Consider the following 21,827-nt stretch of genomic DNA (forward strand, 5'->3'; position numbering starts at 1 on the left):
CTGCCTGGTTGAAATATGCTTTTCATGTGTTTGAATGTGGGGCGCTGTCCTCAGATAATCACATGGTTTGCCTTTTCGCCGTAAAACCTTTATGAAATCAGACACAACGGCTGAATTAACAAGAAGTTAAGCTTTATTTTGATGTATTACACTTGTGATTTTATGAAAGTTAAATATTTATAATTCTATAGTTTGAATTTTATGCTCTGCAATTTCACCAGATGTTGGCTAGGTGGGACCCACCTGCCCATAAAAAGTTAATAAGTTACTGTTATCGATTATATATCTTATAGATTTTAATTCGGGAGATGGTAGCTCATTAAACAACTTCTTCCATGATGCCCCAAATTCATTATGAGTTAATTGTTACATGGTTAATTTGATCAGGTAACAATTAAACATAGTTAGTGGATTAAATAAATAACAGTCATCAGTTTAATGTAAATCAAGTCACGACAGTTGCATTCTGGATTTGTAGACTCTCTCTGATATATAGGGGTTGGAAAAAAATGTTTTCCTTTTGTTTTATGCATAATTTCATATCTATGCACACCACTTAATTTTGTCAATAGAAATCCACATAATGTCTTGCTGTTCCATGAAAAGCAAATGATGATGTTGAACCTATTTTTCAACAAACATTTTGGACATGAAGTGTTTTATCTATTCTTAGTGCTAATTTAAAAATAGGAGAGTGTCACGCTATATTGCTCACGGGTACGCTCTTCACTAGCAATATCCTGCCATGTCTCAAGCCAACAGTCACTTTACTTCCTGTCTTGTGATAAGTACACTGATTTGTTAGCTGTCTCTCTTTTCTCTCTCTTTTTTATGTTCTTCTTCACAGTTCTACCTGGACTTTGGGAGTAAATAGCCGCTTGTTCATGAGCATGTGAAGAGGTTCTACTGGTGAGTCATACGCTTTTCTTTCTTTCTTCTCATCATCCTCTCTGTTGTCCTGATCTTTTCCTTTGTTTACTCAGACTCTCCTCACAATCTGTTTTGGAGCATCACTAGCAGTGTGTGGAACAATGTGTTTTTTTGCTTTCTGCAATGCAAGAGTCTGTGAAGTACATTGATAATACGTTTCAACACATTATCTGAATGACTAGTGTTGCTGGTGGGAAATGTTGTGTACCATACTGCTCATTTCCACTGTTGGTATGATTGGACTGAGATTAATCTACATCCACAGTGTCACCATTTCACATTCTGCCTCGCAGATATTACATTCGGGTTCATTTCTCAGATATCATGGCAATTGCACCTATCTAAACAATCATTACTTTTTCATTGGGGGTTATCCAAGCATACTGTATATACATAAAATAGGAAGATACAGTATAACAAGTTGTGCCCGGTGGCATGAGTAATAGACCACCCAGGAAGTTCCTGTTGCCTCTCATCCAATCACGTCTGCCCTCATCCCCCAACAGCCAACCGCAGTGGCCTTCCCCATTCTGAGAAAGTGCACACTCATCACAAATGTAGCTCTGAATTTGTTCTGCCTAACTGCTTTCCTTCCTAGCGATAGAGGGGATGGTGTGTGTGTGTGTGTGTGTGTGTGTGTGTGTGTGTGTGTGTGTGTGTGTGTGTGTGTGTGTGTGTGTGTGTGTGTGTGTGTGTGTGTGTGTGTGTGTGTGTGTGTGTGTGTGTGTGTGTGTGTGTGTGTGTGTGTGTGTGTGTCGAGCTGCTGCCAGCTATGTCCACAGAAACTTGCATAAATCCGGTGTCTACATTTCATCACATATCCTTAAAAATGTGCTTGATCCAACCCCTTCAAGGACTTTAAACTCTGGCTCTTAGTGCTCCGGGCCCCTCAAGCCATGCTTACAGACAATTAGGTTTTCAGTCTCGCAGCACCAGGAATGACATACATCACACCGTAGGAAGGCCATATCTCTCCAAGGTTATCCACTACACCCAATAAAATGATATTGTCACACCCTTATCTGTTTATTCTGTCTTTGTGATTGTCTCAACCCCCTCCAAGTGTCACCCATCTTCCCCATTATGCCCTGTGTATTTATACCAGTGTTCTCTGTATGTATGTTGCCAATTTGTTTTGCTTTGTCAAGCCTACTAGCGTTTTCCCCTCTGTTCCTGTCTCTTGATTGTTCCTGTTTTCAATTTATCCCGATTTTGACATTTTCTGCCTGCCCTGACCCTGAGCCTGCCTGCCGTCCTGTACCTTTGCCGCACCTATCGGGATTACTGACCCCTGCCTGCCCTTTACCTGTCTTTTGCCTGTTGGATTAAGAAACTGTTGTTAATTTGACGTTGCCTGCATCTGGGTCTTACCTTGAACTGTGACAGATATAATAGAGTTATATACAGTACAGTGACTATCTTGAATTATGTGGCACAGTCTTACCATTGTACAGTGCCTGACTTAAGAATTTCCATATTTAGCTTGCTACGTAATTATGATTTTGTGACAGATACCACTTTTTGGTAGAATAACAAACCCACGGTGTCTGGCTGTTGCTGTGGGGGTTGCTAAGGTAATTTGACATTTTGTGACACAGCTCTGGGGAGAACGTCCTCACATGTAAAGCCATTGCTATTTTAATGCCATCACTGTTGAGACATCGCTGAAATGAGACGTCTATATCTGGAGTGGAATACCTCTGCTGAGACACATCTCCCTTTGTTTATTGTCTTCTTCCCTCCTTCTCTACCCTCCTCCTCTCCTCTTCTTCCCTCCTCCTCCTCTCTTCTTCCCTCCTCCTCTCCTATTCATCCCTCCTTCTCTTCTCTCCTCTTCTTCCCTCCTCCTCTCCTTCTTCTCTCCTCTTCTTCCCTCCTTCTCTTCTCTTCTCCTCTCCTCTATTTTCCTCCTTCACTTCACCCAATCTTCTCCCATCCTGTTCTTCCCTCCTCCTCTCCTCTTCTTTCCTCCTCCTCTTCTCTGTCTCCACTCCTCCTCTTCCATTCTTTTCATTACTTTACCCCTCCTTCCCCCTCTGCCTCTTCATCCCTCCTTCTCTCCTCGACTTCTTTAATCCAGGTCTGTAACGGGTCTAGACAAGGAGTCAGATCTGGTTAACATGGAGTGACACAGCCCTCATGGAAATGAATAGCATTACACACACACACACACACACACACACACACACACACACACACACACACACACACACACACACACACACACACACACACACACACACACACACACACACACACACACACACACACACACACACACACACACACACACACACACACACAGCAGAGAAAGGCACCCATAATATCAGTCCAATTATCAGCCTTCAAACGATAGAAGAGAGCGAGAGTCTTTCAAGGAATAAACCATACAAAAGTGCCCTCAAGTTCAATTCATACAGACATATAGCCTCGGTTTCCAGGCATCCTCACAGCTGGCTGAATCTGCAGCTGGCTGAATCCAGATATCCAATAATCTCTATCTCCTTGCCTTGCAGGTATACAGTATGTAACATGCCGGGCTCTAATGTGCTCAGAGCCCCAAAAAAACGACCCCTTCCCTGAAACATTGACATTAGCTCACTGGTGGTCCAAGATGACTATATGTTTATACATGTTATGTCTGAGAAGAATAGATTGTATCATATTGTAAAGTGCCTTGCAAAAGTATTCACCCCCTTGGCATTTTTCCTATTTTGTTGCCTAACAATCAGGATTTCAAATATTTTTTGAGGGGGTTTATATCATTTGATTTACACAACATGCCTACCACTTTGAAGATGCGAAACAAACAAGAAATAAGGCAAAAAAACTGAAAACTTGAGTGTGCATAATTATTCACCCTCCCAAACTCAATACTTTGCAGAGCCACCTTTTGCAGCAATTACTGATGCAAGTCTCTATGGGTATGTCTCTATAAGCTTGGCACATCTAGCCACTGAGATTTTTTTCCCATTCTTCAAGGCAAAACTGTCATGTATTGTATTGTCATGTCTTGTCCCTGTGCTTTCTCTTCTCTTCGTTTCCCCCTGCTGGTCGTATTAGGTTACTTTCTCTCTCTCTATCTCTCTCTCTCTATCGTTCCGTTCCTGCTCCCAGCTGTTCCTCATTCTCCTAACGACCTCGTTCTCTCTCTCACACCTGTCCCCTCTTTTGCCTCTGATTAAGTCTCTATTTCTCTCTCTGTTTCTGCTTCTGTCCTTGTCGGATTCTTGTTTGCTTTGCCCTTGTTCCGTCCTGTCGTTGTCTGCCTCTTCATCAGATGCTGCGTGTGAGCAGGTGTCTCTGTCCTCTACGGCCCACGCCTACCCGAAGGGACCTGCAGTCTGTTGCCGCTAGTCCTGCAATTCTCCTCTACTACCAAGAAGGGGGACACTCCTGTAAAGATAGAGGATTTATGTTTTCCCTGTTTGGACATCTCCTGTAAAGATTGAGGATTTATGTTTTCCCTGTTTGGACATTAATAAACGCTGTTTCTGTTAAGTCGCTTTTGGGTCCTCACTCACCTGCATAACAAAAACTGCTCCAGCTCCTTCAAGTTGGATGGGTTCCGCTGGTATACAGCAATCTTTAAGTCATACCAAAGATTCTTAATTGGATTGAGGTCTGGGCTTTGACTAGGCAATTCCAAGACTGTTAAATGTTTCCCCTTAAACCACTCGAGTGTTGCTTTAGCAGTATGCTTAGGGTCATTGTCCTGCTGGAAGGTGAACCTCTGTCCCAGTCTCCGTGGGATGTTCAAAGTTTTGGAAATACATTTTATAACCCAACCCCCGATCTGTACTTCTCCACAACTTTGTCACAGAACGGTTTGGAGAGCTCCTTGGTTTTCGTGGTGCTGCTTGCCTTGTGATGCCCCTTGCTTAGTGGTGTGGCAGACTTTGGGGCCTTTCATAATAGGTGTATGTATACTCAGATTATTGCCAGGTGGACTTTATTTAATTAATTATGTGACTTCTGAAGGTAATTAGTTGCACCAGTTTCATAGCAAAGGGGGTGAATATATATGCACGCACTACTTTTCCATCTTGAATTTTTTGAAATCCAAATAAAAATTAATTTAAATGACAGGTTGTAATGCAACAAAATAAGAAAAACCAAGGGGGTGAATACTTTTGCAAGGCACTTTATGTAGACCATGATGCATTGCATAGGATGCGCATCATTAGCCTTGAATGATATGGGCATGTGTTATGTATTATGCACAACTTGCTTTGGCTAGGACTGGGAGGGAGTTTACATATTTTATAGCACCACATGCAACAACTAGTTGATCAGGTGTGAGGAAATGGCATGATAGAGCTATCCAACTGTAATTCATGAAAAAATATGAATATTTATGATTCATTCTTGTTTTGACACATTGTATTAACGGCAGCATGTTCTTGATTAGAATAGATATGGGGTCCATTGATTGACAAAAGTTTTTTAATTATTAATTTTGCAATCTGAATATGAATATGTATTGGTAATTATGTAATAGTAATTCTCACCTCTGAACCTTGAATCGTTGCTATGCTGCATGTGTATTTTATTTATACTTTTTCCATAATTTACATTGTCAAAAAAACAATGACACATTCTGTATGAAGAAAATGCACCTCGCATGACATGTAAAATATGCAAAACTTTTATTTGAACCTTCATTTGAGAGTCTGCATTTGGACTCTATCGTGATTCAGATGTGAAACCTAGGGAGTTTTATATTTTTCCACACCAGTCTCCTAGTATGTCATGTTAATCATAATTTGTGCGAGAGAGAGGAATCTGAAATGATAATGTGCTGAATTCTAAGTAATGCTGGTGCAATTTTGGGATCATGTTTTAATTTCCCTCCCGCTACCTGAATATTATTTACTTTGACATTGTGCAAATTAGGATGCACAAATTTAAAAGCAAACAGGAAAATTTGAATAAATATCCCACCAATCCAGTCCAGTATAGATAACTTTTCCATCCAAATGTAACTCCAAAAGCCTACCTAGTATTTGAAGTGGAAAGATATGGATATATTTCTATTAGAACATGAATTAGGCCCACATGTTTGTCCAACTCAGGTCACATGGTCAGGTAAAGCTCCTTGTCCAAACATTTCCATTAGAGCGAAGAGTTCTCTCTTGAGCAAGTGGCTTCACCAGGAAAACTCTAGGCTCTTAGTAGCCTATGTCAGGGGTTCAGGATGAACGCCTAGCCCTACACATGATGCCTTAAAAAAATCTGGCATGTAGTTTAGTTATAGCCTACTCAGGGCCAAGACTTCTTCATAGTCAGGTCACATGTTCAGAAAAACTCCTGGCCCTACACATGATTGGCTTCATTCTGCCAGCATAATGGTCTGAAATATAGATCTGTGGTCTACCAGATCCCTCAACCATGTCTGACCACACTTATACATCTCCCTAACTAAACCCACAACCACTCAACCTAAACCTCCAACCGCATCTTCAATTCAGGAAACCTATAATGTTTTCTCATGTTGCGTCACAGCTGGACAGATTCTGTGAAAAGGGTTAATGAAACATGTTTCAGTTCAAAACAGTTCAGTTGCATGTGGGGACTGTTTCTGGTGAGTGCTCACTGTGCCCAATGCTCTTTCCTCCCAAATTATTTATTTCCCTCTCCTCTCACGTCCTCTCCCTCCAATTGAAGTGCACTTAGAAGCACACTATGAAGCCTAATTTGTTCTATCATATAACAATGAGCCTATTTCGCCTGTCCCACTTTCAACCCAGAAAGCCAGCAACTTGTTTAGTGGATACAATCTCGATTAATGGAATTACGAAAGAGTAAGTGGATTAAATAAATGGCTCCTTTGTGCTGACTCTCACACCCTGATCTGTTTCAGCTGTCCTTGTTATTGTCTCCACCCCCTCAAGGTGTCGCTTGTTTTCCCCAGTGTATTTATCCCTGTGTTTCCTGTCTCTCTGTGCCAGTTCATCTTGTATTTCCAAGCCTACCAGCAGTTTTTTTCAGTTTTTCCTGTTTTGCCTTTCCTCCTTTTTCTAGTCCTCTTGGTTTTGGCCCTTGCCTGTTCTGGACTCTTTACCCGCCTGCCTGACCATTCTGCCTGCCCTGACCTTGAGCCTGCCTGCCACTCTGTACCTCCTGGATTACCTTTTGCCTGTCCATGACCGTTCTCTTGCCTATTCCCTTTGGATTTATTAAACATCTTAAACTCCAACCATCTGCCTCCTGTGTCTACATTTGGTTCTCGCCTAGTGTCATGATACTGACGCTAGGACAATCACACTTTTGTTGGCCAAAAATGTTCTTCTGTCCTGATAGCCTCCGAAGCCTGTGCTCTAATTACAGGTTTCTAGCACTTTCTTCCTTTCTCGTGTTGTTTGGACTATATAGTGTTTGCTTGCCGAGTCGCTGGTGTGATATAGGATGACTTTCCTAAAACAGGTCACTGAGCATTGCTTGACAAAGTTAAAGATTTATTTTGATAGAAAAAAATCAATAGCCTCATTATTTTCTATGAGATGGTTAGAAGTAATGGCGCCGGAGGAGATGAATGCCATTTTACGGGCTCCTAACCAATTGTGCTATTGTGTGGGGTTTTTTCAGGTTATTTGAAACGTATTTTGTACATAATATTTCTGCCATTTAGCGTCTCTTATGACCATGTGTGCATAATTCTACGAGGGTGGTCCCGGGAATCAGGACAAGCAATTACATACTGGGACAAAGATTTCTTTTATGACCGAGAGCTCGAAATCAGGGCCCTGATTTCCCCGTCCCTGATCCCCGTCATTCGCTTGTAGAAGAGACAGAGATATCGGGGACTTAGGTCGGGGTCCCTTGTAAGGATCCGACAGCGAGTTGGTAATCCACCTGTACCATCAGTAGAGGCTCCCGAGCGGCGCAGAGGTCTAAGGCACTGCATCTCAGTGCTAGAGGTGTCACTACAGACCCTGGTTGGATCCCGGGCTGTATCACAACCGGCCTTGATCGGGAGTCCCATTAGGCCGCGCACAATTGTCCCCGCGTCATCCGGATTAGAGGAGGGTTTGGTAAGGAGTCTGTCACCTGAGGTAGAGTATATCATGATAAGCTGCAGACCACAATATTTACCAAGAGAGTTTTGATCTCTATTTTTAGTAGCTGGATATTTACCACCGCAAACCGATGCTGGCACTAAGACCGCACTCAACGAGCTGTATACGGCCATAAGCAGAGGTGGCAATCCTAGTGGCCGGGGACTTTAATGCATGGAAATTTACATCAGTTTTACCTATTTTCTTTACCAGTATGTTACATGTGCAGCCAGAAGAAAAAAAAAACGTTACTCCACACACAGAGATGTGTACAAAGCTTACCCTCACCCTCCATTTGATAAATCTGACCATAACTCTATCCTCCTGATTCCTGCTTACAAGCAAAAACTAAAGCAGGAAGTATGCACTGATCTAAAGGGTAGAGATGCCTCTTTCAAAGAGCGGGACTCTAACCCTGACACTTCTAAGAAATCCCTCTATGCCCTCTGAAGAACCATCAGGACTCGCGTCAATACAGGACTAAGATTGAATCCTACTACACCGGCTTGAAGACTATTACTGACTACAAAGGGAAACACAGCCGTGAGCTGCCCAGTGACATGAGCCTATCAGACGAGCTAATTGACTATGTGCTCTTCGAGGCAAGCATCACTGAAGCATGCATGAGAGCACCAGCTGTTCCGGAGAGTAGCCAATGTGAATAAGACCTTTAAACAGGTCAACATTCACAAGGCCGCAGGGCCAGATGGATTACCAGGGCGTGAAACTCCAAGCGTGTGCTGACCAACTGGCAAGTGTCTTCACGGAAATTTTCAACTTGTCCCTGACCGAGTCTGTATTAACAACATGTTTCAAGCAGACCACCATAGTCCCTGTACCCATAAACACCAATGTAACCTACTCTAAATGACTATTGACCCGTAGCACTCACGTCTGTAGCCATTAAGTGCTTTGAAAGGTTGGTCATGGCTCACATCAACACCATTATTCCAGCAACTTTGCATACCGCCCAAACAGATCCAGAGATGAAGCAATCTCTATTGCACTCCACACTGCCATTTCCCACCTAGACAAAAGGAACACCTATGTGGGAATGCTATTCATTAACTACAGCTCAGCGTTTAACACGGTAGTGCCCTCAAAGCTCATCACTAAGCTAAGGGCCCTGGGACTAAATATCTCCCTCTACATCTGGATCCTTGACTTCCTGAAGCCCCCAGATGGTAAGGGTAGGTAACAACACATCTACCACGCTGAGGAGACTGAAACGATTTGGCATGGGTCCTCAGATCCTCAAAAAGTTATACAGCTGCACCATTGAGAGCGTCCTGACTTGTTGCATCACCGCCTGGTATGGAGAGTAGTGCGTAAGGCCAAGTTTATCACTGGGGCCAAGCTTCCTGCCATCCAGGACCTCTTTACCAGGTGGTGTCAGAGGAAGGACTTAAAAATTGCCAAAGACTCTCATAGACTGTTCTCTCTGCAACTGCATGGCAAGCTGTACCGGAGCCATAAGACTCCTGAACAGCTAATCAAATGGCTAACCAGACTATTTAAATTGAGCCCCCCCCCGCCCCACCCCGCTACTCTCTGTTTATTATCAATGCATAGTCACTTTACCTCGACCAACTTGTTCATATTACCTCAATACCTGGATTAACCTATGCCCTCGCACATTGACTTTGTACCGGTACCCCCTGTATATATGTCACGCCTTGGTCATTGTATTTTGTGTTTTCGTTATATATTTGGTCAGGCCAGGGTGTGACATGGGTTTATGTTGTTGTATTTCGTATTGGGGTTTTTGTATTATTGGGATTGCGGCTGAGTAGGGGTGTTGTATGGGCTTGGCTGCCTGAGGCGGTTCTCAATCAGAGTCAGGTGATTCTCGTTGTCTCTGATTGGGAACAGTATTTAGGTAGCCTGGTTTCGCTTTGGATTTCATGGGTGATTGTTCCTGTCTCTGTGTAGTTTCACCAGATAGGCTGTAATAGGTTTCACGTTCCGTTTGTTGTTTTTGTATATGTATAAGTTATTTCATGTATCACGATCTTTGTTCATTAAAGACATGAGTAACCACTACGCTGCATTTCGGTCCGACTCTCTTTCTACAAACGAAGAACGCCGTTACAATATAGCCTCGCTACTGTTATTTTATTGTTGCTCAACACATATTTTTTTGAGGGCTTTTAAGTAAGCATTTCACTGTAAGGTCTACACCTGTTTGTAACGTCTGCTTTCAACTCACACCCCCTGAACGCAGCTCACTTTCCAGCCCACTTTCCAGCTCACACTCTCAAACACCTAGATGCCCTGAACGCAGCTCACTCTCCAGATTCCAATCACCTGAATTCTAATAACCTGTTCACACACCTGTATGTCACTATCACACTATTTAGTTCAGTTCTTTGCACCCCATCACTGTGAGGTATCGTTTGTTTGTTTCACACGTCTTTCAGAGCTCTGGTTTTCCTGTGATTTACTCCTCCGATGTATGATAGTTATTGCCTGCCTCACTAATGACGCCTTTTTGCCTTTTTGCCTTTTTGCCTGTTATCTACCTATTGCCTGATCTCCCAAAAAGCATTACTAGCATTTTCCCTGCCTGTACTGTTGCCTTTTGACCACCTGTGTATGACCTTCTGCCAGCCCCTGGACCCAGCTACCTGCCTCCTCCTGTTGTCCCTTGCAATTAACACCTGCTGCATCCTGCGCTTTAAACCAGTTCTCTGTCTCCCCTCGTGTTCATTACACTGTTGTATTCCGCGCATGTGACAAGTAACATTTTATTTGATTTGCCCACGTCTACCTTCAAACCACAAAGGGCGTCGACAACAGAAGACGACGTGAGAGGAGCAGTTTCTGCTGCATTTTTTATTTTATTTTACCTTTATTTAACCACGTAAGCAAGCTGGTTGAGAACAAGTTCTCATTTACATCTGCGACCTGGCCAAGATAAAGCAAAGCAGTGAGACACAAACAATAACACAGAGTTACACTTGGATTAAACAAGCGTACAGTCAATAACAAAATAGAAAAAAGAAAAAAGGAGGTGCTCTTGTTCTCCGTGGATTTACAGTGTCCCAAAACTTTTTGGAGTTAGAGCTACAGGATGCAAATTTCTGTTTGAAAAATCTAGCCTTTGCTTTACTGACTGACTGTGTATTGGTTCCTGACTTCCCTGAACAGTTGCATATCATGGGACTATTCGATGCTTTTGCAGTCCGCCACAGGATGTTTTTGAGCTGGTCGAGGGCAGTCAGGTCTGGAGTGAACCAAGGGCTATATCTGTTCTTAGTTCTGCATTTTTTGAAAGGGGCAGGCTTATTTAAGAGGGTGAGGAAATTACTTTTTAAAGAATGACCAGGCATCCTCTACTGATGGGATGAGGTCAATATCCTTCCAGGATACCCGGGCCAGGTCGATTAGAAAGGCCTGCTGTTTTAGGGAGTTTTTGACAGTGATGAGGAGTGGTGGTTTGAACCCGGACCAAAAGCAGATGCAGGCAATGAGGCAGTGATCGCTGAGATCCTGATTGGAAAACAGCAGAGGTGTATTTGGAGGGCATGTTGGTCAGGATAATATCTATGATGGTTCCCATGTTTACGGATTTAGGGTTGTACCTGGTGGCTTGCTTGATGATTTGTGTGAGATTGAGGGCATCTAGCTTAGATTGTAGGACTGCCGGGGTGATAAGCATATACCAGTTTAGGTCACCTAACAGAACGAACTGTGAAGATCAATTCACATATGGTGTCCAGGGCACAGCTGGGAGCTGAGGGGGGTATATAACAGTCGGCAATAGTGAGTGACTTATTTCTGGAGAGATTCATTTTTAAAATTAGAACTGTTTGGGAATAAACCTGGAAAGTATGACAGTACTTTGTAAGCTATCTCTGCTGTAGATTGCAACTCCTCCCCCTTTGGCAGTTCTATCTTGATGGAAAATGTTGTAGTTGGTTAGGGAAATCTCCACATTTTTGGTGGCCTTCGTAAGCCAGAATTCAGACACGGCAAGGTCATCAGGGTTGGTAGAGTGTGCTAAAGCAGTGAGTAAAACAAACTTAGGGAGGAGGCTTCTGATGTTAATATGCATGAAACCAAGGCTTTTTCGATTACAGAAGTCAACAAATGAGAGTGCCTGGGGACAGGCAGGGCCTGGGTTAACCTCCACATCACCCGAGGAGTAGGATGAGGGTACAGCTAAAGGCTAGCAAAACTGGTTGTCTGGTGCATTTTGGGACAGAGAATAATAGGAGCAGATTTCTGGGCGTGGTAGAATAGATTCAGGGCATAATGTGCAGACGAGTATGGTGGGGTGCGGGTACAGTGGAGGTAAGCCCAGGCACTGAGTGATGATGAGAGAGGTTGCATCTCTGGACATGCTGGTTATACTGGGTGAGGTCACCGCATGTGTTGGGGGTGGGACAAAGGAGGAATCTGAGGCATGTAGAATGGGACTAGGGGCTCCACTGTAAACTAAAACATAACTGTCCTTAACAACAGTATACAAGGCATAATGACTTTTGAGAGAGATATAAAATTAAGCATAAAGCAATCACAGGTGTTGATTAGGAGAGCTAGCTAAGACAACAACAGGTAAGACAACATCAGCTAAGACAACAACAACAGGTAAAATGGCGATGAATGGGCAGAGAGTGTCGGTTAACTACACACAGGGCCTGAGTTCGGGGCTAGGGCCGACAGATAAACAAAAGAAAATAAACTAAATGGAGTACCGTGACAAATGAACAGTCCAGCAGGCATCAGCTATGTAGCCAAGTGATCATAGGGTCCAATGAACAGCAATACATGGAGCAGGGAAGCTGTGGCGTAGTCGTTACTACTCTAGCACGTAGGTGACACCGCGCATAAAGTTAGCAGTTCGGGGTAAGCAGAAGCATCTGCTCTGACGTCCGGCATAGGCCGGTTGAGGGTTGGAATTACGTCTGCGAACCAGTCGTGTTTGTACGACAGGTCGTCGTGTCGACAAAGGGGCGGGCCAAATGGCGAAAGAGGTATTGTAGTTGTAGTAATCATTTCGTTTGCTTGCCGGGAGATGCGCCTGGCTCGTGGCTAACTGGTGGTAGCTTTGGGGCAAGGGCGATTATCCGCTGCAAAGGTGCAGAGCTTACGGCAAGTATCTGGTGGAGTAGTGGATTCTAGCCGTGTCCGGGAGGCATCGGCTGGGTAGCCGGGTGATCACAGAGTAGGCCGGGAGGTGTGCCTGGCTCAGGGCTAGCTTCGGGGCTGGGTCACTCGGAGCCTCTGCAGAAGAAAAGGCCACTTTGCAGTGGCTAACAATGGCTAAATAGCTAGTAGCTAATTTGCTTGTTAGCTTCTGATGGCTAGCAGCTGATGGAGGTTCTGGCTATAAGGTCTAAAGTAAATAGTCGATCCGTGTCACATTTAGTGAGGCGGGTTACCGGAAGGTATATTTAATTTAAAAATAGAAAAGATATGAAAAATACAAAAAGTAAATGAGAGGACGACAAACCACGTCTGCACTGCTTCGCCGTCTGTATGCAAGCCAGGAGATTTGATTGTTATTTTCTCAATAGAAACATCTGAAAATAGCCATTTAAATTCCTTATGCATCAATGTTCCTCTCTGATGAAGTATGCACAGAACATACATCTTTCCATGACATTGACAAAACATTTACTGTAAGTGCCTTTGAACATTGCATGGTAGTAGATGCCAGGCACATCGGTTTGTGTGTGTCAAGAACTGCAACACTGCTGGTTTTGTCACGTTCAACAGTTTCCTGTGTGTATCAAGAATGGTTCCCCACCCAAAGGACATCCAATTTGACACAACTGTGGGAAGCATTGGAGTCAGCATGGGCCAGCATCCCTGTGGAATGATTTCAACACATTGTTGACGGATTGAGGCTATCCTGAGGGCAAAGGGGGACGCAACTCAATATAAGGAAGGTATTCCTATGTTTTGTGCACTCGGTCTATATCTTTACATCATAAATAATGTCATGCATGTTCACTTGTTTGAAGGATGCAAGGTGAGTAATGATTGATACATTTCTGAAGGTTTCAGATGAATCCAAGAAGTTAATTCATGTTGACAACAGTGAGTCACAGATGTGCAGCATGGACAAATGATACAAGTGAACACAAAGGGAATACTCAGTGTCTTGGCTCAATGTGTTCCAGGTAACTACAGCAGGACAGGCCAGCTACTATGTGTCCTAGCAGAGGGATCCATTCCTCAAACTCAAACTGCCCAAATATTCTCTGCCTAAGGTAAGCAACATTCATTTTACAGTGATAAACACATGCCTCTGGACATACATGCAGGAGATCAATTATTCAGATTGAGTACTTTTTAGTATTTAGTACATTTGTTATACTTTTTAACTCTGATTTGTTGGGAAAGATCCCGTAAGTAAGAATTTCACGGTAAAGTCTACACCTGTTGTATATGGCGCATGTGACATAAAATGTCATTTGATTTGAAGTAATTAGTAGCATTACTACACAATGGTGTGTAGTCTCATGGTGTGTAGTCTCACTCTTCTATTGCTGCTGTTAAAATACACTACATATTGTGTAGAGAACATTGGCAGCTATAGTGTTAAACATTCAATATGCACACAGGACCTGATCTTGTGACGCCCAACACGTACTCGTTAGCTTGTTTACAACCCCAACCCATAAGATACATCATCGCTGCAGTGCCAGAGTGGAACCAGAAGGACCCACACAACCTGTACCTCTCCGACACTCTGGCCATGGAGAATGTCAAGACTACCCAGATGCTGGACCTGTATGAGGTAGGTGTTCATAGTGTGTGTGTGTGCACATGGGATGACACCTACCACCGACACCAACAGACTGGAAATAGCCTTGTTATTCCTTATGTCATAACATTAACAATCATTGCAGATGGTCCCCTCTCCTTTTTTCCCTTCTTTCTCAGAATGAATCTCCAGTTTATCACCCAGACACTGGCAGGTAGAGGAGTGAGATATGGGTCTGATATTCAGAGTCAGAAGTCATGAACAATGTTTTTACTACTGCTGCTGCTCCTTCTAACATGTGTGTTAATGGTTTACAAAACGGGCTTAGTATTGAAATTGATGGTGACACCCAGTCTGTAAAACTGGTTGAAATGATGGCAATCCAGTATTCCATTCAGATTGATGTTGTGTTAACTAATTTAACCCTTTGGGTATTTATGCATGTCCTAATCACAAACTATTGTAAACTGAAGTTATGCTGTATGTATCGCTGAAAGATCAATCTGGATAATCTTTCCTTCAATCTAAATGTTTTTCTCTATCTCTAATCTTAGACATTTAGTGTTAGGTTTTTCATTCAATCCCCAGAGGTATGAACTTCAACACTAAATATTACAGAACATCCTAACTTGCCTAACACAGTTAATACTCAGAGTGGTAGGCCTACAAAAATCAATGACAACCCAATGATTAACTACCTGATTCCCTAGTTACTCAAAGCTATGAATAGCTTTTGAATGAGTGAGTGGTAGGAGGGAGGGAGGAGGAAATGGAGGGAGGGAGGGTTAGCTAGATGATTTAGGTAATGTAATGGTCATGATGATGATGATGCTCCTTTCTGTTAGCTTAGCGGTGTGTGTGTGTGTTAGCTCTCTGCCAACACTCTTAAACCCTCCCCCCATTTCCCCCCTATTCGGAGCCTCTGATTTTCTTATTCAGCAGTGTATCCATATTAATTGCAGAAAGCTTCATTAATGCATATTGAATTATTTTAAAAGGCTCTCCTGCGGGAGACTAAGTGCATGTACCGAGGGAAGTCTGGTTTCTCAGTGGTCATTTATCATACTAGTGCTACTGTGATGAAAGTTTTTGTGTTGTTTGCTTTGTCTATATAGATGGATACACATGCATACATCAGTCTATATATTTAATATTACTAGAGCACTGGACATTGTTGTTTTGCCTACGTAGATGTTTCCACACGCACGCATACAGGTAATTGCCAAAATAAAGAAAACACCAACACAAAGCGTCTTAACCTCTAGTGTTGAGCAATCCCGTACCCGGGAGCGTAATCATAGCCTCAAGCTAATTACCATAACGCAACGTTTCCTGTTCATGAAAATCGCAAATGAAATGAAATAAATATATTCAAACACAAGCTTAGCCTTTTGTTAACAACACTGTCATCTCAGATTTTCAAAATATGCTTTTCAACCAAAGCTAGACAAGCATTTGTGTAAGAGTATTGATAGCCTAGCATAGCATTAAGCCTAGCATTCAGCACGCAACATTTTCACAAAAACAAGAAAAGCATTCAAATAAAATTATTTACCTTTGAAGAACTTCGGATGTTTTCAATGACGAGACTCTTAGTTAGATAGCAAATGTTCATTTTTTCCAAAAATAGTATTTGTGTGGACGAAATAGCTCCGTTTTTCTTCATCACGTTTGGCTAAGAAAATGACCGGAAAATGCAGTCACTTACAACGCCAAACTTTTTTCCAAATTAGCTCCATAATATCGACAGAAACATGGCAATCGTTGTTTAGAATCAATCCTCAAGGTGTTTTTCACATATCTATTCGATAATCTATCAGTGGTGGCACTTGGCTTCTCATCAGAAGCAAACGGAAAAATACTGCAGCTGGAGATTACGCAATAATTGCGAAGGAGGACACCAAGCGACCACCTGGTAGATGTAGTCTCTTATGGTCAATCTTCCAATGATATACCTACAAATACGTCACAATGCTGCAGACACCTTGGGGAATACGTGGAAAACCTAAGCTGACTCCTAGCTCCTTCACAGCCAAGAAGTCATTAGCATGAGGCGGTTTCAAAAAATGCGGCACTTCCTGATTGGATTTGTATCTGTTTTTTTCTGTAACATCAGTTCTGTGGCAGTCACAAACAATATCCTTGCAGTTTTGGAAACGTCAGAGTGTTTTCTTTCCAAAGCTGTCAATTATATGCATAGTCGAGCATCTTTTCATGACTAAATATCTTGTTTAAAATGGGAACGTTTTTCATCCAAAAATTAAAATAGCGCCCCCTATATCCAAGAAGTTAATAGGGCGCTGGGCCACCACGAGCCAGAACAGCTTCAATGCGCCTTAGCATAGATTCACCTAGTGTGTGTGGAACTCTATTTGAGGGATGGGACACCATTATTCCACAATAAATTCCATTATTTGGTGTTTTGTTGAGGGTGGTGGCCGCTCCAGAATGTCCCATAAGTGTTTAATTGCGTTGAGATCTGGTGACTGAGACGGCCATGGCATACAGATTACATAATTTTCATGATCATCAAACCATTGAGTGACCAATCGTGCCCTGTCGATGGGAGCATTGCCATCAGGTTGAACTGCTTCACCATAGGTTGAAGTTTATCCCTCAGAATGGCTGTGTATTTATTGGCATTGACCTTGCCTTCTAATGGGGTTGAGTTTTCCATTCCAGGAAAAATCAGCCACACATACAGTACCAGTCAAAAGTTTGGACACACCTATTCATTCAAGGGTTTTTCTATATTTTTACTATTTTTTACATTGTGGAATAATAGTGAAGACATCACAAATATGATATAAACATGTGGAATCATGTAGTAACCAAAAAGTGTTCAACAACTTGTCACGCCCTGACCTTAGAGAGCCTTTTTATTTCTCTATTTGGTTAGGTCAGGGTGTGATTTGGGTGGGCATTCTAGTTTGTCTGTTTCTTTGTTGGCAGGGCATGTTTGCCAATCAGAGGCAGCTGTCTATCATTGTCTCTGATTGGGAATCATACTTGGCCAGCCATTTTCCCACCTGTGTTTGTGGGTAATTATTTATTTCCTGTGTGTTTTTGTGCGTCACGTTCTGTTTACCTGTTGTTTGTGAAGGTTTCACTTTATTAAAGATGTGGAATTACATGCACGCTGCGCCTTGGCTCATTTATGACAGGGAGTTTGAAGACAGTGAACGTGACACAAATCAATTTATATTTGAGATTCTTCAAAGTAGCCAGCCTTTGCCTTGATGACAGCTTGGCACACTCTTGGCATTCTCTCAACCAGGTTCATGAGGTAGGCACCTGGAATCCATTTCAAGTAACAGATTTGTTACATTTATTTGTGGAATTTCTTTCCTTGTTAATGAATTTGAGTCAGTCAGTTTGGGGTGGTATACAGAAGATAGCCCTATTTAGTAAAATACCAAGGCCATATTATGGCGAGAACAGCTCAAATAAGCAAAGAGAAAAAACTGTCTGAGACTGTGTAAATCAGGCCTTCATGGTCCAATAAGAAGAGGAGCATTGCTTGGGCCAAGGAACACAAGCAATGGACATTAGACTGTTGGAAATCTGTCATTTGGTCTGATCAGTCCAAATTTGAGGTTTTTGGCTGCAACCGTTGTGTCTTTGTGAGATGCAGTGTAGGTACATGTGGAGATGATCTCCACGTGTGGTTCACACCGTGAAACAGGGAGGAGGTGTGATTGTGTCGGGGTGCTTTGTTGGTGAAACTGTCTGTGATTTATTTGTGAAAAAAATCAAATGTTCTCTTTTATACGGTGTATATATAGCACCCTCAGCACCCCTATTTCCCACGGCTATGTCTGTCGGGGCATTTTGGGTACTGTTTAGTGTTTGAAAAAATCAATCATCTGTTCTGGTGCTTGGATTGTCTAATTTTAGTGTCTGTTTTATAATTTCTTCTCTATTTCTCCCTAGGTAGCAGGTATCAAAGGCATGCTGGTCGCTGACAGGAGGCTAGACAACCAAGTGAAGATCTACATCACCTACAACAAGGGCCGTGATTGGAGGTTCCTGCAGGCCCCGGCGACAGGCCTGGCTGGCAACAACACCCACTGTTTTCAGGTAAGTTATTCTGAAGCTAACAGGGAAGACTCATCGCTGTGGTAATCAATCATGATCTAAGACTGCCTGAACTCTGAGGGGCTTTCCCAGACCCAGATTAAGTCTAGTCCAAGAGTTAAATAAGCATACTCAGTAGATAATCTCAATTGAAAGTTCATTTTAATCCAGGAATATGTGTTCAGTTCCATTCAAGTTATATTCATAAATGATAACAGTCGTGTTACATCACAGACTCAAGGAAGTTTGCTTACTCATCTTAACAGAAAGGGAATTACTTTACGTAATCACATTTGAACTATGATATGAAGACAAATTGTGTACAGACTCCTTGCTATTTACAGTTGTTATTAATTTAGGTGCCCTATCTTTCCTTTTATCCCATGTGACGTGACTGTAAAGGATGACTATAACTTTGAGAGATTAACAGTAAGAGTTCATACTGCTTAAAAGCCTACTAAGGCAATTATGGGGGCTGCACGCTGTACGCTGAGTGGGCTACAGGTTGAATACAATTATGTATTCATGTGACATTCGATTTAAAGATTATTTTTGATTGCCCTGTCAAATCCCATTGCCCTTGGTGTCCTTACAGCAATGTCAGGCTATCAATTGGAAAAGATTAAAGCGGAATTTCTTTGGGGGGGGCTCTGTGCACAGATACAATTGTCTTCTGTTGTCGGCTTGCCGCTGAGACTTGACTTGATGATTTTATTTTAAAATCCTCCCCCAGGCTCTGTATTAATGACTGATAACGACGATTACGACAACCTATGGAGGTGCAGCATGGTATTTCGGAGGGAGCCTGCAGGAATTGGCTTAGTTGTTTTAGTTTTATTCATGTTTTGTTGTATAGTTAACTGCCTATGTTAGCATTGTTGTTAGCATTTGGTGTAAATGTAACTCACTAGAAGACTTCAGAATCAAAAGGACTCTATTTGCGTGTATCTTCAGGCTTTCTGAGATGAAGACAGCATAGCGGCTTTTCTTTTCCTTATCTTAAGGACCTTCTCTTGAAATAAAAAGCATTTATTTTGTGCACCTTTAAAGATCAACCGTATAGTGTTCTATGTACCATTGGTGATTTGATTGACCAGTGTATAATGGCTTCGTCAAATATAATGGACTGTCTGTCATTTCTCACCCCTCATCCTTTCCGTTCGCTCCGTCTCCAACTGCAGAAGTCTGAAAACCCCTGTCTGTCAGGCAGCATATCAACCAAGGCCTCAGCACCGGGAATAATAGTGGCCACAGGTGAGAGAATACAGAATGAACATTTGATAGATTAGATTAGATTACTTTATTGTCCACGTATGTGAAAATTCATTTGGCTGAATAGAATGACATTTTAGCAATAAAAAAAGTCCTACATCCATGAATCTGCTTTCTTGATCTCTGTCCTCAAACAATATTTGTTCTGTCACCAAAACAATAGTTTGTCCCCTCCTCTTATCCTCTAATCCCTTACTGGATATGTGAGATCACTAAGCCACTGTGAGCCTGTATAAATGTACCGAATCTGTCCAGAGACCCACTATAGCACTTCTGATGTTGTACTTACTCACAGACGTTTTGGTGATGCAAAGTCACCGGGTTTATTTAAGTAGGCCAGTGCAGACTGAGGACACAGCAGACTATGTTTGTGTGTGTGTTTGTGTTTGGGTATCTCGACACAAGCCTCTGCTTCGGCCCAGTTCATCACTCGCCCTCACACACACACACACACAAGTCCGCTGGTGCATAGATCAGTTGGTGAACCTGACAAACATGATGCGGCTCAAAACTCACGCTTTATTGTATTTCTACCACAGGGAACATTGAGTGTGAGCTGTCAAATTGGAGGAGGAGCACAACGTCTGGTTTCTGTATAAAGGAGAGGCCTTAGTCACTGTATAACAAAAAATACCGGGTCAGGGAACCAGATCATGATGTGAGTAGGGACGATGGAGGAATGGAGGGATGACATGAGTAGTGATGAGTGATCTAGAGATGGGGGGGATGATGTTATTTTGTCCTCCATTCATTTGGGACACTGTTGTTATTTTTGTGGGGGGGTGATTCGTGGAGAAGGTATGACGTGTTTAATCTTTCTGTCGTCCATTCTTTTGGGACTCTGTTCCCTTTGGTGAAAAGTAGGGATGATGTAATTTGTGTCTCCTTCTTGTTCACTTGAGGACCCTGTTCCTCTTGGACAGAAGAAATAAGGCGATGGGAAGTAAAGAATATAGGGTGTGGGGGGAGGAATTTCAATTCAATGAATGCTAATGTCCCGTCTTTAACAGACTTCTAAATTGGAGATTCATAAGGGTTGTCAGTCTGTTAGCTTTGGAATGACATTTTTAATGAGGAAGGTTCCATTACTCATAGACTTGAGGTAATTGGTGAAAACTTGAGTCGCTGGCAACCCTTGTAGAGTTATATTAAATTGTGTAACCATGCAGTTGCAATGGAGAAATGTTTTTTGTTGTTTTGTTATGAGGTAATCTAACTTTGGTTTCTCAATGTTTTTCGGACACTTCAGCCATAGTTCCAAGTGGCAGCTTATCAAGATAGACTACAAGTCCATTTTCAACAGGAAATGTACAGAAGGAGAGTATTAGACGTGGCACCTTCACAACAAGTTAACTTTTTATGGCTGCGGGGGCAGTATTGAGTAGCTTGGATGAAAAGGTGCCCATATCAAACGGCCTGCTCCTCAGTCATAGTTGCTAATATTTGCATATTATTATTAGTATTTGATGGAAATCACTCTGAAGTTTCTAAAACTGTTTGAATGATGCCTGTGAGTATAACAGAACTCATATTGGCAGGCAAAATCCTGAGTTGAAATCAAAACAGGAAAGTCAGAAATCTGAGCTTGTATGTCCCCAATGAAATCCCCTTGAGATATGAATGATGTTGCACTGCCTAGGGGTTCCACTAGATGTCAACCATCAATAGAAGTTATAATAAGGCTTCTTTGTTGTTATGGGAGTGAATGAAAGCAGAATATATCAGCTGTCCATCAAGCAAGCCATTTTGTGATCCCACTTTTTCCTCATGGT

At 42.4% G+C, this 21,827-nt stretch overlaps 1 protein-coding gene across 1 annotated transcript; it reads left to right on the forward strand.

The window, feature by feature from the left end:
- The first annotated feature begins 787 nt into the window (after positions 1–787).
- LOC124015276 (VPS10 domain-containing receptor SorCS1-like) lies at positions 788–21,462 on the forward strand. Its single transcript, XM_046330398.1, has 7 exons — positions 788–909; positions 13,713–13,885; positions 14,120–14,209; positions 14,564–14,739; positions 18,640–18,786; positions 19,965–20,037; positions 20,595–21,462. Exons 4-7 carry the CDS (start codon positions 14,698–14,700, stop codon positions 20,666–20,668), a joined length of 336 nt encoding a protein of 111 aa, XP_046186354.1. The 5' UTR covers positions 788–909; positions 13,713–13,885; positions 14,120–14,209; positions 14,564–14,697; the 3' UTR covers positions 20,669–21,462.
- The last annotated feature ends 365 nt before the right edge of the window (positions 21,463–21,827 follow it).

Source organism: Oncorhynchus gorbuscha, linkage group LG26, assembly GCF_021184085.1.
Source record: "Oncorhynchus gorbuscha isolate QuinsamMale2020 ecotype Even-year linkage group LG26, OgorEven_v1.0, whole genome shotgun sequence".
Taxonomy (NCBI): Eukaryota; Metazoa; Chordata; class Actinopteri; order Salmoniformes; family Salmonidae; genus Oncorhynchus; species Oncorhynchus gorbuscha.